Source organism: Neoarthrinium moseri, assembly GCF_022829205.1.
Source record: "Neoarthrinium moseri strain CBS 164.80 chromosome Unknown scaffold22_Wmoseri_CBS_16480, whole genome shotgun sequence".
In the NCBI taxonomy this organism is placed as follows: Eukaryota; Fungi; Ascomycota; class Sordariomycetes; order Amphisphaeriales; family Apiosporaceae; genus Neoarthrinium; species Neoarthrinium moseri.
The window spans coordinates 72,227-86,001 of NW_026055136.1; the positions used below are offsets into that span (position 1 = coordinate 72,227).

A 13,775-nucleotide genomic window follows, 5' to 3' on the forward strand; every position below is an offset into this window, starting at 1 on the left:
GCGGTAGAAGAACGACAATGCGCCACGCACGCCAACGAGGAAGCAGCGCAAAAAGACAGGCTGTGAAAATGCCAGGGGTATCACCACGCAACGAAATGCAGTGAATGTACAAAGGAAAGAAGAAGGGGAAAGAAAAAAGAGAAAAGGACTTGGGTTTGCTGTGCGCACAACTAAGGAAGACATGCCCTGTGCAGTAGAGCATGTCGCCGAGAGGGAGTATAGGGCATCGCCGATGATACCATGTCGCTGCTCTGTGCGACGAGCATCTCCAAACTCTGACGGTCGTAGATGTGCATGATGAACCAGCTTACCAGTTCATCAGGAAAGCTTGCTCGTAGGTCTCACGACGCTGAATGTTGTGAGGGCCGTTGATGGTGAACTCGCCTCGGTCGAGCTTGGCGCGGAATGCATACTGCTTGCGGCGGTAGTCCCAGTCGTACTCGGTGGCGCGGCAAGTGATGGGCTGGTATTGCTCCCCAATGAGAACCTTGAGGTCGGCAATGCGCTTCTCAACCTCGGCGATCTTGACATCCAGGTCCTTTCGGTCTCTGTAGTCGTCAAACTCCAGCCTCTCACGTCGCAGGGACTCCAGTTCGTCCTCCTTCTGCTGGATCTCAGTGATGGTGACTTTCGGATCCAACTGCGTTCGAACACCATACTCCGCCTTCTTCCAGTTGCGCGCAGCCTCCGGTGTGGTGAAGAGCCAGTCGATGTCAGGATCGCGAGCGTCGCGCCAGATCCAGCGGGCAATCTGCCGCATCTTGAACTTGTGGTTCTCTCCTTCCAATCCGAGCTGGCATATCAGCTCACAGCCCTCGCACTTGTACTGGGAGCGATGGCGGCTGTGAACCTCTGCTCGGAAAAGAGCACCCGGCAAAGTCTCACCGCAAGTCTGGCAGGGGAGATTACCCTCTCTGAAGAAGTCCTTGCGAACCACGGGCTTTGCTGTGGCTGCAGCAACGAGGTCTAACTTGGCGGACATGCCCATAGTCTGGTGCATCTCCTCGACCAACTTCTCATCGGCCTTGTGCGGGAATGTCTTCTCCGCCACCGACCACCCGTTGATGTCATGTTCGGCAAACTTTGCGACGGCAATGCACAAGCATTCGGCCTGGAAAGGCTCGAGAGGCAACTTGTCGAGCCAGAGTCGGAATGCCTTGCCGGGAGTGAACAGAGTGATGCCAGCCTGGCGGGAGGCACGCTCGAGAGGAACAAGAGCTGCCGCAAGGGCGCGCCCGGTGTCAGTGCCCCATTTGTTGAAGATCTTTGGGTCAGAGTGGGTGACACCGTAAGAGCCATACCGCTGGCCGATAGGTCCTTGACGTAGAGGGGGGGAGATGTCAAGGTCGAGCGGCCCGAGCTTGTTCTGTTTCTCACTGCGGGCAACGTTGATGGCACCAACCTTCTTGACGATAGGAAGGACTTCTCCGAAGTCGATTAGCTCGCAGCTGTAGAGACAGAAGTTCTTGAGACATGCGAGTTTGTCGAGGCATGCCTCCACGGTCTTGCGATCAAGGAACGGCATGCGTTCCAGAGTCAGGTTGTTGATACGATGGGCATGCAAGTGAAACGATTTGACTATGGACTTGTTAGAAATGAGACTTTCCTAGACATCAGGGGCATACTTACTCGTTCGCTTCAATGCCTCCATCTCGCGCTTGTAGTCTCTTCCACCGCGCTTATACTGGTAACCGACAGTCTCACGGAATCCGTGCTCGTTGAAGAGTTTGCGATAGTCACGCTCACTCTTTCTGGTGCCTTTCAGCCAGACCTTGGGTGGGAAGAAGACCGTGGGATCGCCCTTGAAACCATCGGCGAGGTCCAAGTTGTACCGTACCGGCCCAACGATCAAGGTTCGGGGGATTCGAATGTCGGCAACGTCATTCCATGTCATCTTCCCCTTGGCGATCAAGTCAGTGGTGTCTGCTGCTGACTTGTCGCAGTTACCGAAGTCAAGGCGGTTGCTCTTCCAGCGACCCTGATCACCACATTAGCATAACAATGCACATAGATAGCACTAGATAGACACTTACGAACGAGCCATCAATCACGCCAAATACAAACTGGCAAGTGCGGCTGAAGTTGGAGAGCGACTCGCGCCATGTGACCAGGTTCTCAACGATGATGGCGCTCAGTTCGGGTAATTTCATGACAGTAGAGAAGTGGTCGGGCTGGTCGGCTTGCTCATGTGTCAATGGCATGTTGCTCCTGCAGAAGGAAGCCTGTGAAATAAGTCAGCAGAGAACGTTGAGGAGGTACAGGTAACTTACTCTGGTGACCACACCACCAACATGGGGAAACATGGCCAGAGTGGCCGCCTTCAAGTCCATCTCAGATGGAACGAAGTCTGGCTCATCTGTGCCAAAGTTGGCCACGCGACGCACAGCAGGGTTGAGCCGCTGATTGTATTTGGCGTGTTCGTAAGCCCAAGGCTCACAGCTCTCCCTCTCGTATCCATGCTTGTCACCAATAAGGAAACGGTACCGGTGGACACCCTCGTAGTCCAGACGGTGAGGGGTGCCAACTTCGACGGGCCAGTAGGTGAGTATATGCGGACCGGGGCCGCTGATCAACCACTCCTCAAAAGCCTTGTTTGTCTCTCGGTAGAGCTTCTCGTAGGCGTTTCCGCCAACCTCCTCGTTGTACTTGTCCTCATCAGGGACATCGATGCGGAGGGTCTGGGATACCTCCATCTCGTTCAAGTAGTTGTGATCCATCTTGAGACGTGTGTGGATGTTAAGAGAGGATAGGTAAGGGGGTGAGGTCGAAGGAAATATGCTAGCGGAAACCTGGTATGATATCAGCTTAAGTCTTAGAATGCAGAGTAAAATAACACCACAAATGGTGTTGCAGGAAACGGAGTAATGGGGCCTCGAAAAGCGAAGAACGATATATGGAACAAGTCGGCACCTACTGGGTGATGCGGGATGGTATTCACAGAGAATACTGAGATACCGGGAACAGCTGGTAGAATTTAGTATCGGATTCAATTGAACTTGACAATAGAGGTCATGAAACAGATTTTGTTGCGTGGTCCGTTGTGTATAGAGACGGTCAATGGCCATCAGGAGAGTCAATTGAGTATCGCCGATCAAGTATCTCATTCTGTCGACGCTAGGCTGAGACCATCCAATCAAGGAGTACTCGATCAGGCAAAGCTCAATTGGAAGAGGGGAGAAACATGGTAGCAGACACAGAGTCTTGGGCGCTCAGGAATTGTTGGTCAAATGAAATGGCCAGTAGAAAAAATTAAGGCAATGGGCAATAATTGACAGACTGAAGATCAGAATGGATCAGACATACCTTGATACTGCGAGACGAAAGGGTGCCGCGGAAGGTACCGCGGGTATGTCGCGAAGAACGAGAAAGGATGCTTAAGGATACTGTATTCTTGGTGTCGGACTCAGATGCGAAGACAAGTTGTACTTGTGCTAGAAACAGCAAGTATTCGGTACCACGAAAGGAATGATGCGACTGCCAGATAGTTCAGCATATTACTCGTGAGGTTGATGGCGCAGGTAACGATGAGTTGCGAGGGCGTGATCATTCATCAATGTAGGCGGTAGGAGATTGTGAGGGAAGAGAACAGGATGCCAACTCCAAGGGCAGCGTGTGATGGATGGGTATGAGGTTTGATGTGTCAAGCATACAGTCAGATTCGACTGTGAAGTTCTTGATGAGGGATGGTAGAAAGTAGCGTGAAGGAAGTGATGGATGTTCAACGGTAGGAACGGTGCAGAGCAGATAGTCAACTCAGTATGGCTGAGTGGGACTTCACCCTGGACGTACCAATTCAGCCCTAAGATCGAGGCAACTGCAATTCACTTCACAAGAAGTGTGAGTGCTGTAAATGACCTGCCAGGCAGAATTGGCCAGAGGTGGAAGGATCAGAGTTGATAATGGTGAAGAAACTGGTGGGGGAGAGTCTTGGCCAGCGATGTTTGTGTGATTGGTAACGAGACCTCAGTGCTGCTGCACGCGTTGATGAGATTTCAGTTACCTCCAATGGCTCATGGTCATTGTGAGGCAAGAATGCAGCGATTGTTGCGAGACAGCTGTTGCGAACAGACGGGATGCAAGGGGCAAGGGTAAAGGGCTGAGAGGATACTTGAAGACAGAGGAAGTACTTACCAAGAAGACACCACCGAATCAATGCTGGATTGTGAGTGCTGTCGAAGTCTTTATCGCAAAGCTCAATCCTTAAGAGGAAGTCAGTAAAGGAAGGGGTGATTGGTCGCAATTAGGAAGACACGGTTGTGGGAGACGGTGGTTGAAGGGTCCAACCACGACAGTAGACTTGGGGCGGGCGGCTGAATACCAGCAAGGAAAAAAAACGAGACCGACAGGGCCTTCAAGAGAACTGGAATTTGCACTGGATGGTGCCTTGGGTTTCTGTGGTTTCCAGGGGTGATGATGATGCGGGATAGTAGGTGGCAGCAGAGAAAGGACGTAATTGAGTGTAGAAAAGAGAGGTGCTCTTCCTGAAATTTTTTCGTGATCAAGACCGCGATTCCATCGACCTTTCTGAGATAATGCAGAAGGAGACAGGGGGGCTCACTTTGGATGAGTAGTCGGGATGGGATAGAAGACAGCAATGCTGGCGACTTTTAGGGAGCACCGTGGGTGAACAAGATCCGTTACGGCTGGTGAAGAGAGGGCCACACCAAACAAAGAGTTCTGAGCTCAATGTCGTTGCGCTACTTAAGGTAGTGATTGTGAGAGAGGCAGGAGAGAACGGGACGCGAGAGGAAAAAAAGTCTGGATCGCAATGACTCTCAACTTGCTTCTGGTTCTTTGGCGTGAAGACAAGTGAGACGGTGCAGAAGGATAGGTCCGTGAAATTTCTGTTGATGGTGAACAGCGAGTCGTTTTAGGGAGGACTGTGATGATTTGATTCCATGAAAAAGGCCAAGAACTTACCAGGTGTGGCGATGATGGTAACGAAGAAGATGAGGAGGGTGAGGATGAGGAGGGGGAAAGGATGGTCAATTTCAAACCGAAGCAAGGTTTTTATACCTTCACCAAAAAATCACAGGGCTTCTATACCCAGGCATCGGCGATGTGAATACACCCAATGGGAATAATAGGGCAACGTGAATACTAGGGCTGCGTCAATACTAGGATAATGTGAACACTAGGGCAGGCGCCATGATAGCGATTGTTCTTTGTTTGGCAATAGTATAAAGTGAACAGACTAGTAAGTGGGTCCGACAAACGTCGTTGACAACCGCCCCTGATTGGTATACCTTTACCCTACCCATATTGTCGTGACAACCTCACCGAGATTCATTGTGTCGAGGCAACGATTACTTCGGCCATCAATTCCTTGCTAGGTCTATGCGAGACAATCGCCGAACATAGGATCTGCAGCACGTGGGTGTCGGCAAACTCTCCAACTCTTCGCCTTCTTATCTTGAGTTACTAAGTGATGCGGGCCATTGGGACGGAAATGGTTCTAGTGGATGAACAGTCGACAGTACGTCGCTTCCCAGGTTGGGATGAGCTGCTGAGACAACGAGTCAAAGTTACGAGTTTGATCCCGTGGGCTTCGTCGAATCCGCCACGCAGAAGAAGGTTGCAAGGTTGACTTCATCATGGACAAAATATGCTGGTATCTCGGCATATGGAGCATTTCGGAAGAAGCTCTTAAGTAGCGAGAATTGAAGATGTGTGACATCACGTCCATGGATAGCTCGGTTCTCAACAGGGGGCTGCATGGACGCACCTACTGCGAGTCAACGCCTTTCCTCGTATTCAAGGATCAAGATGATCTGCAGTGAATTGACCCAACATAACGTAGCGGAAACCAGAGAGCCTCTCTGCCCTGTCAGGGTCCAAGGGAGTAATGTGTTGACACCACAATGCAGTCCTGGTCAGCATCGGAAAGATTGAACGATGAAGATGTGTTAATGTCACCGAGAACGATGCTCAACTTGATGGCTTATGCGAAATAATTGTATACGTGATACTCAATATCACCAAATATTGCTTTCCAAAGTATTGAGGCACTTGAGTATTAGAAGCCACTCCGTACGGTTTCATATGTTAAACAGCTCACTCAACGGAAGACTAAGACCCCTGTTCCCTCAAGGATGATCGGTGTGGAAGAAATACGAGCCAGTGCGAGTCAAAAGTGTAGCAGACTTGGAGTGGAAGTCGATAGATATTTACTCGGTGGAAGATTAATAATATTGGAACTTCTCGCGGGTATGGGTGCTGTGTCATCATCCACCGTGGCTTGGTGAAATCTTGCACCGCCCTCCAGCACGTTCGTGGGCGAAGTACTGACGAACTGCCTCCGCTCACAAGAGGCGATACTACTCCCACCAAGCTCGGTATCCCATCAGTGATCTAGTATTGCTATATGATGTTCATCGACATTGCCTGGTTAAAGAAGTCTACTTATGGGCGTGCCTTGCTTGATGGCTGTCGAATTGCGCCTTGCCTGCAACAACGCACAGCATGTTGACGCTGTGCGTTGTTCACGCCATTACTCACTAGACCACAGTCGTTGAGAGGCCAGGCGAGCATTACATCTGATTGTGATGTTGCGCGTTTCACTGGCAACCGCTCAACCGAGATCTAGAGGAGCTTCCTAGAAGTGAGATTTGCTAGATGACCCGAAAGCTGCGGTATCAGCCCGCATAAGTCTGGAAATGGAGAGGTAGCGACGCGGGTCTAGAAGGGAAATATTAACATTCTGAGAAATAGAGCACCCTCAGGTATAAGATGCCTGCCATTTGTGAGAATTGGGCTTCATCATGGGGTAGCGCCATCTTCTGAACATGCAGTCGACAGGCGGGTATTCATACTTCCAGACGACTAACGGCAGGGAACCGTAATTTGAAATGCTTTGCCTTCGCGAGGAAGTGTTTACAAACTGAGGCAAGAAGACTCCCGGTGATCGGGGCAGTCTGTTGTATACTCAGGATTTGGCCAGTGGCCCCCGAAGAAGTCGTTTCCCCTGATGTGAAGTGCCAGCAAGCTTCATACAGCGGCCATGCTACACTCCCTACCATAGGCACCAATTCGTTGGGTCGACGATGTCAGCAACAACTCAGATCAGCCAGTATGGTATCTCAGGCTGGCAGAATTTCTTGAGACCGGCATATTTTGGGCCAAGCTTGCTTGCTGTTGAATCCCTTTAGGCTCGGTGAACATACAAACCTGGCAGTGCCAATCCAAGCGAATCCTCAGCAAGTTTTGTTTGCCTTGTTGGATCGTCCCGGTGTCCCGGCGTGTCAGCCAGGCTCTATTTAGTCCTCCTGTTGGTGTAAATGTGGTGTCAATGTTGCTAAGTTGCCATCGAAGGATACTATCGTGGAAATGACGGGTAAATAGGGAGACCGTTCTCTAAATGACCGAGTCCGTTGGCTATGAGCAGTATGAGCCCATATGTCCAAGGCTTGGTATATCATCATGATCTTCGTGTATCAGTCATACGCGGTGGGCGTGAAGGAGAGTACTCAAGCTTTCACAGGGCATTGGATCTTCTATCACGGGCACATCCATGGATTACCAGGGCGAGCTCATAATTTTGACTTGTGTGAATTTGGCCCGTCTTCATCTAAGTCTAAACCGACACACTGAAACGGGCATGGGCAATTCGCGGCGCCTGCAATGCGGCTACTTCAATGGTCCTCTACAGTTGATACTTTGCATACGAGGCTGAATGGGCCCTGCTATGGTACGTTTGTCATCTTCAGCATCTTCAGCTCTTTGCTTGCCCATGGGCGGCCACGGCGGTAAAACACAACCCGCCTGCTGATCGGTACGCGTATACCCCCTTATCGGGTCTGACCAAGTTTGCTCGCACCCTGCATCTGGCGGTCAGTGAACACTGAGCGGTCGTAACGAAACGACCGGCGGGCTAGCTCGCTTGTGAGGGCCAAACTCAGCATCACTGGACGCCGGAGCCGGGTAATATTGTCAACCTGGGCTTGCCGTGCTTGTACATAGACGGTTAGAGCTCTGCTCGTTCTTCCCAGAGACTGACATAGAACCCCCCAATCGATGTTACCCAGCACTGCAGATAGGCAGGTGATAGGCGTCGGACAGCGTCGCACATGGCGGGGTTGGTGTGTGCGTGCGTGCGTGTGTGTGTGCTCTCTCGTCCTGTCCATTACTGGCCCGATGTGTCTGTACACTACAGCAAGATCGGCTCTGCGTCTAACGGGGGGAAGAGGGAGGGGGGTGGCGGGGGGTTGCGGCAACGGCTAGAACGGTGATAAGTCGCCTCCAACTGCCTCTCAAGAAACATTGCCGTTTTTTTCCTCGAGCGCGTGATCATCTGTGACGACCGCCCAGGTGCATATGGCTAGCTTCCGTATCTCGTGAGGGGCCCGAAAACCATATTCAACAGCCACCGCCATGAAGGCAAAGAAAGGAGGGGTGAACCGGTAGCGAGCTACTATTAGCAGCACATCGCCAACAAGGATGTCGATAAAGCTTCGCCGATCGGCGATAGCTCCGTTCCCCGGAGTTCAGACTGACTGACTTCTCGGGGTTGGTGGTGATGGAGTGCAGCAGACTCGCTTGGGGACTGTGGGGATCTGGCGTCCAGCTGGCATGTTTGGGCTAATGCTTGCGAGGACAACTAATAACTTGAGTCGCAATGATTCAGGAGCCAGGGACCAGGTTGGCACCACAGATGCTATCGCACAACAAGTGAAGATGAGAGCCCCAGTTCTCCATCGGCAGGGCTGAAGGATTCTGACATCATATCATTTTCTACTTTCATGCAGACTTGACCGATTCGACCCTCATCGGTGATACGGTTCCTGGTTTTCCTCACTCCCCACTCAAGTCAAGGTTCACCCTGAAGCTGGGCCTATGCCCGTCTGACACTTCGCAATCTGGGTCAGCTGCTGCGTGTTTGACATAGAGTTTGGTCCTTGATTTGCTATTTCCCTGGAGTATGATTGCCACCCTGGTCCTTGGCGATGTCCTCTCTCCGACCTGTCCGATCAACCAAGTCGGTCTCGTTTCGTTTTGCATCGGCCTTGAAGAAAGAAGAAATCTGTACATGCAGCACTTGCATGCGTCAGCAGCGGTTGAAATTGCCAGGAACACGGGCTTGCGTTAGTTGAAACTAGTATACGACTTCTTCATTCGAGTTCACAATACCGACCAAGTAGAAGCGAATACTACCGGAATGTTTTCGTACGCCTGTTGATGAAGGCGAGCCGGACACTGAAAAATATTTGGGACACGGCCTTACATCGAGGGAAGAGCGAAGATTATGATGCACCGCGTGCCGTCAGTTACTATATGCGGGATGCCGGCCTGTTCCGCTTCTGAGCTGGAAGCTGGAGGTCTATCGCAGTAAGGTTCTTATCGCTGTACCGGCACCGGTGCACTGAAGTACTCAAGTATACATATCCACGAACCATCTCGCTGCCATATCCAGGGGAAACCCATAAATAGCCGATGTTGATAGAAGATGAATTATACTGGACTACTGGATCTAAGCCGAGAAAGCAGCGGCAGCTGGATGAGTCGTACCAGGTCACGAGCTCTCTGCCCGATTCATGAGAGGTCGTGTACCCGTAGCTCGGACGTTGCCCGCCTTAAGATGCGATAAGGATGAAAATGCGCCAAAGGCAGAAAAATGGTGAGCTTAGGCGTTTCCAGCCAACGGCCCAAACAGGTTTCAGTGGTGGGAGGCGGCATGCCAAACGTGGCCCACACCCACCCCCCTCTCCACATACAGGCAGATTGGATCATATGCCTGGCCTGAAGGGTAAGGATCGAGAAGGACGCACCTAAGGTCCCTTGGTGGGATGCAAGAGGATGTAGGATGTGTACGAATCAGAGTGGTACCTGTACAATGGGGGAGTGCCAACATGACTGGCGCCTTACCCGGTAGAGCACATTAAGCCTTGGATCGTATGCCGAGTCTGACGGCCAGTATCGGGGGCACACGAGCATACCGCACGACGACGATCTTACCTTGGGTGAATGGCTTCATAAGTTTGGACCGGTCGAGATCTTCAACAGCATTGAAGCGCGGTAAATTTGGCTTACAGGAAGGATTTTGCTGACCAGTGGCTTTTGTCGCAATTTCAGTGTTTGCGAATCCGCCGCATCACCAAGTGGCCGATGCGATGGATGGAGTTGGACTAGAAGTGGGTTGGCTGGCCTTCGAGGGGGGTTCTGGTGAGCGTGATGAACGCTGATTATGTCGCCATGGCCAACTGCTGTTTGTATGGCAAACACACGTGCGGGAGTATAGTCTTCCTACACCGATGTTTCGCATGCGTTGTGGCACCTCTCCAGGCCCCAAGCCATCTGTTCCGCGGGAGCTAGTCTAGCCAACTTGCCATCCCAACCGGCTTTCCGTAAAGAATCTCATGTTGCGAAGCGCTCAGCCGAGGGCGTCATGTTGTTCAACAGGAAGACCAGCGACAAGAAAAGAAATAAGCGCAGAAACAGGGGTACGCCTGGCGACGAGGCCTATCGGCATTGCAAACCTGGGTATCCAGATAATTAGCCAGTGTTCGAATCCTCCTGGATAAGTACGAAGCGAGAAGGCAAAGCCAGCAGCGCTGCCTCCAGGTGCTGTAACAGCTCGGATCTGAAATCTGTAATCGCCTTCGTTTGATGCTGGTTTGGGGATTCGCAGTCGGCAGCCAGGTTTAGTAACTAGTCCGATAGGGATGCATCTATAATGCATATCAGTAGCGCCCGCGAACTAAAATTGGCAGTAGCTGTCAGGACTCAGCCCGACCTGACACAAGCCGTTGGCTCTCGTTAGCTGCGTAACTTTGGACGTCGTTCTTGCGAGCGGTGCGAAAGATGTCAAAGGACAGATCATAGTCGGCAAGAAAGCGAGGCAGGGAAATGGCATCGTCATATGCTCTTCGCGTCGCCATCCATTGGGGAGATGGGGGGGGGGGGGGGGGGGAGGGGGGGGGGGGGGGGGGGGGGGGGGGGGGCATCGGGGGCATGAAGAGGATTATGGGATCTTCGCTGGATGCATGGCCATTGATGAAGCCGATAGGTTTCCGCCCGAGCAGCAGCCGCACGGGTGGAACAACCAAATTGGTCATCTCCCCCAAGCCAGTGGCCTGCGCAGGGATGGGGTTAATTTTACTCCCAATGCGCCGAACGGGCACATCCCGGTTGGACCATTTAATGACCATGAGCGATCGCACGGCGTATCCAGATCCACCTGAAAAAAGGCTGTTGTTGAATGCTCGTTTGCTGGGTCGCGAATTATCCAGACGCCCAACCTGTCAGAGGTAGATCAGGTCTCCAGAGTTTCCGAGGCCCTGTCCAGCCAGCCATCCTATGAGACGCATGGATCCCGACCGCGTTTCTTGTCTCTGCTAGAGAGACCACCAAATTGGCCGGTGGAGACGCTCGCGCAAAGGTGCCATTCGCAATCAGTGGCCAGGAACCACGACGGGTGCAAGCGAGCGAGCCCACGGGCGTTTGGATGCTCTGGGAGGGCCGGTGTCTCGCGCGAGAGCACCGCCGTTCTGTTCTCTGTTTTCTGTCTTGAGCGGTGTGCTGCAATGGAACCCCGCTGACCTGCAGGAGGGTATTTTGAATGTCTATCAGAATTTTCTGCTGATGCCGGTCCCTGGATCTGTTTGGGTTCACGAACCCTTCATCAAAGGGTAGCTCTGATCGACAGCCAAAAGCTCAGGATAGGCGGCCCACATCAATTTAGCACCAAATCTCCCAGTCACATGGCGTGTGCATCACTGCAGCTAGAGCAGGCGGTAGCGTCCAAATAAACGTGCTCTAGCGGCCAACGGGCCACTAACGCTAGAGACCTCTGTCCTGTCTGTATGTGTGTGTGTGTGATCCTGCTGCTTTGGCTGCTGCATGCCGGTACATCGAGCGCGAGTCACCAATACCACTTGCAGATCCCTGAAATTTGCACAGAATGCGACGGTACTGTCCAGCCGAGAGTGCGCCCTGGCTCCCTGATGACCGCCGCCCGCAGCAGAGGTGCAGAAACGACATGCAGCTTTCGCCGCAGAGGCAAAGCTGCGTCAGGAGACGTGAGCAGCATTGGATGCGCACTGGTAGGTGCTGGTGGGTGCGGTTCGTTGAGAGAGATAGCCGCCATGGCGCATGGTTGGTGGTGGTCGTCGTGTTGAGAGAAGCGATGAGTCAACAGGCGATACGGCCCATGAAACGGTTAGCATCGTTACGAAGTGCAAGCTGCACAATATTCATGACAAATGGGCTCCTCACGCTGCATGTGCCTGCGGATACTCGAAATATATGGCTGGCAGACTAGCACACGAATTTTGCTCACCTCCCTCGATCTCACTCTGAATCCGAATGTGAATGTGAATCTAAATCTAGACGGTCCCTCGCTCGCCATCTCGTCGGCAGCGTTTTGTCGCGTCTGATATCTACACCTAGTAACGATGCGGTACCATTGTACAGTAACCTATCTGACGATGATGGGTCGTTGGGTTGACGCAGATCCCGAGCATCTAGCCTGCCAGGCCACCCAGGCCACCTAGGCCATACATAGTAGTCCATAGTGTAGGCCGGGGGCCACATTGACCATATGCTTCAGATGCCTGCTATGCTATTATTCATACATGGCGAGGACCCAGGGCCAGGAAACAGATGAAACGCATCCGATGTCTAATACGGCATCCACATGGTCTGCACAAGACATATACTACTATGTCCTACAGTCATAGTACGTGTATCTTTATTCCCGTTCCGTTCCTTTCCCTTCCCTGCGTCGCCCAGGCACTCCACCAGGAGGGAGGGTAGCCTGGCGGTGGCGTGCGCTCGACGCTCAAAGAAGACGAGCAGGACGCCCCTTGTCGCTGCCGGTGCACTGCTAACGACGTTGTAATTTCTCGACTTCATTTCAGAAAATGCTGGGAGGCACGGGCCAGACGTGGTAGGCGTACGATGGCCCGGCAACAAGCGTCTATCAACCCACGGGCGCTGCAGGCTCTTGCAGGGCTCTTGCAGGCATGTCGCGGTCGCATCGAGCTTGGCGCGTGTGGCCGGGGCGAGGAATGCAGAACAGCCATCCATGGATGGATCCTGTCCTGTCCATGTCCTCCTACCTATGCTACTGCTATGGAGATAGTTCAGCGCAACCTTGGAAACCTTGGGCGCATTAGGTGGCCCCTCCCCATCTTGGAGTTCGAAATGTCGCGCTGGGCCGGCCGCCAAATGGGCAGCAGAAGTGGGCTGGCGGTGGACGGCTACTTGGCCACCACAGCTTTTCCTTCATTACCTTGGTCCTAGGTAGACGCGCTAGGCCGGCACCACCCTGTCTGTACCTGTCCTGTAGGTTAGGCCGGCCAGCCAGCCCAGCTCAAAGCGCCCCCCCCCATCTGCCCATCAAGCCCATCAAGCCCATCCTGCCCATGGCCCCCCCCCTTCTGGTGGCATTTGCCAGAGACCCGCCCACGGCCCACCCGCACCCCTGTAGCTTCCCTGCTGGCGTCCCCTTGTCCTGCCGGGCCAGCAGCCCAGTGATTGGACCCTGCGAGTACCACCTCCCTCCCTATTATTTTGCGAGATGAAAGACAGCAATTAAATAAGAAGCGGCAGAGCTCAAGAATTCTTGCCCTCCTCTTCCCTCCTCTCTTGTCCCGTGTACTCGACGCCCTTTAAAACAAAGCATCTGCCCCCTCATCCCACACAAAGATCTCTCCCCCGTGATCTGACCGTGTCGAGACCAAGCATCGAGTACTAGCTACTTGTTTTCCATTTTCTCCTTTTTCTTGTTGTGATACCCCGTATTCTTGATACCCAAGTTTCTCTTCTCATAATACACA

The 13,775-nt window shown here is 52.6% G+C and overlaps 1 protein-coding gene across 1 annotated transcript; it reads right to left on the reverse strand.

Annotated features, from left to right (window-relative positions):
- Window positions 1-307: 307 nt before the first annotated feature.
- Window positions 308-2,717, reverse strand: JN550_006343 (uncharacterized protein; the record flags this gene model as incomplete). The annotated part of the gene is made up of 4 exons (XM_049318071.1): window positions 308-1,578; window positions 1,630-1,978; window positions 2,034-2,222; window positions 2,271-2,717. 4 exons carry the CDS (start codon window positions 2,715-2,717, stop codon window positions 308-310), a joined length of 2,256 nt encoding a protein of 751 aa, XP_049171562.1.
- Window positions 2,718-13,775: the final 11,058 nt, after the last annotated feature.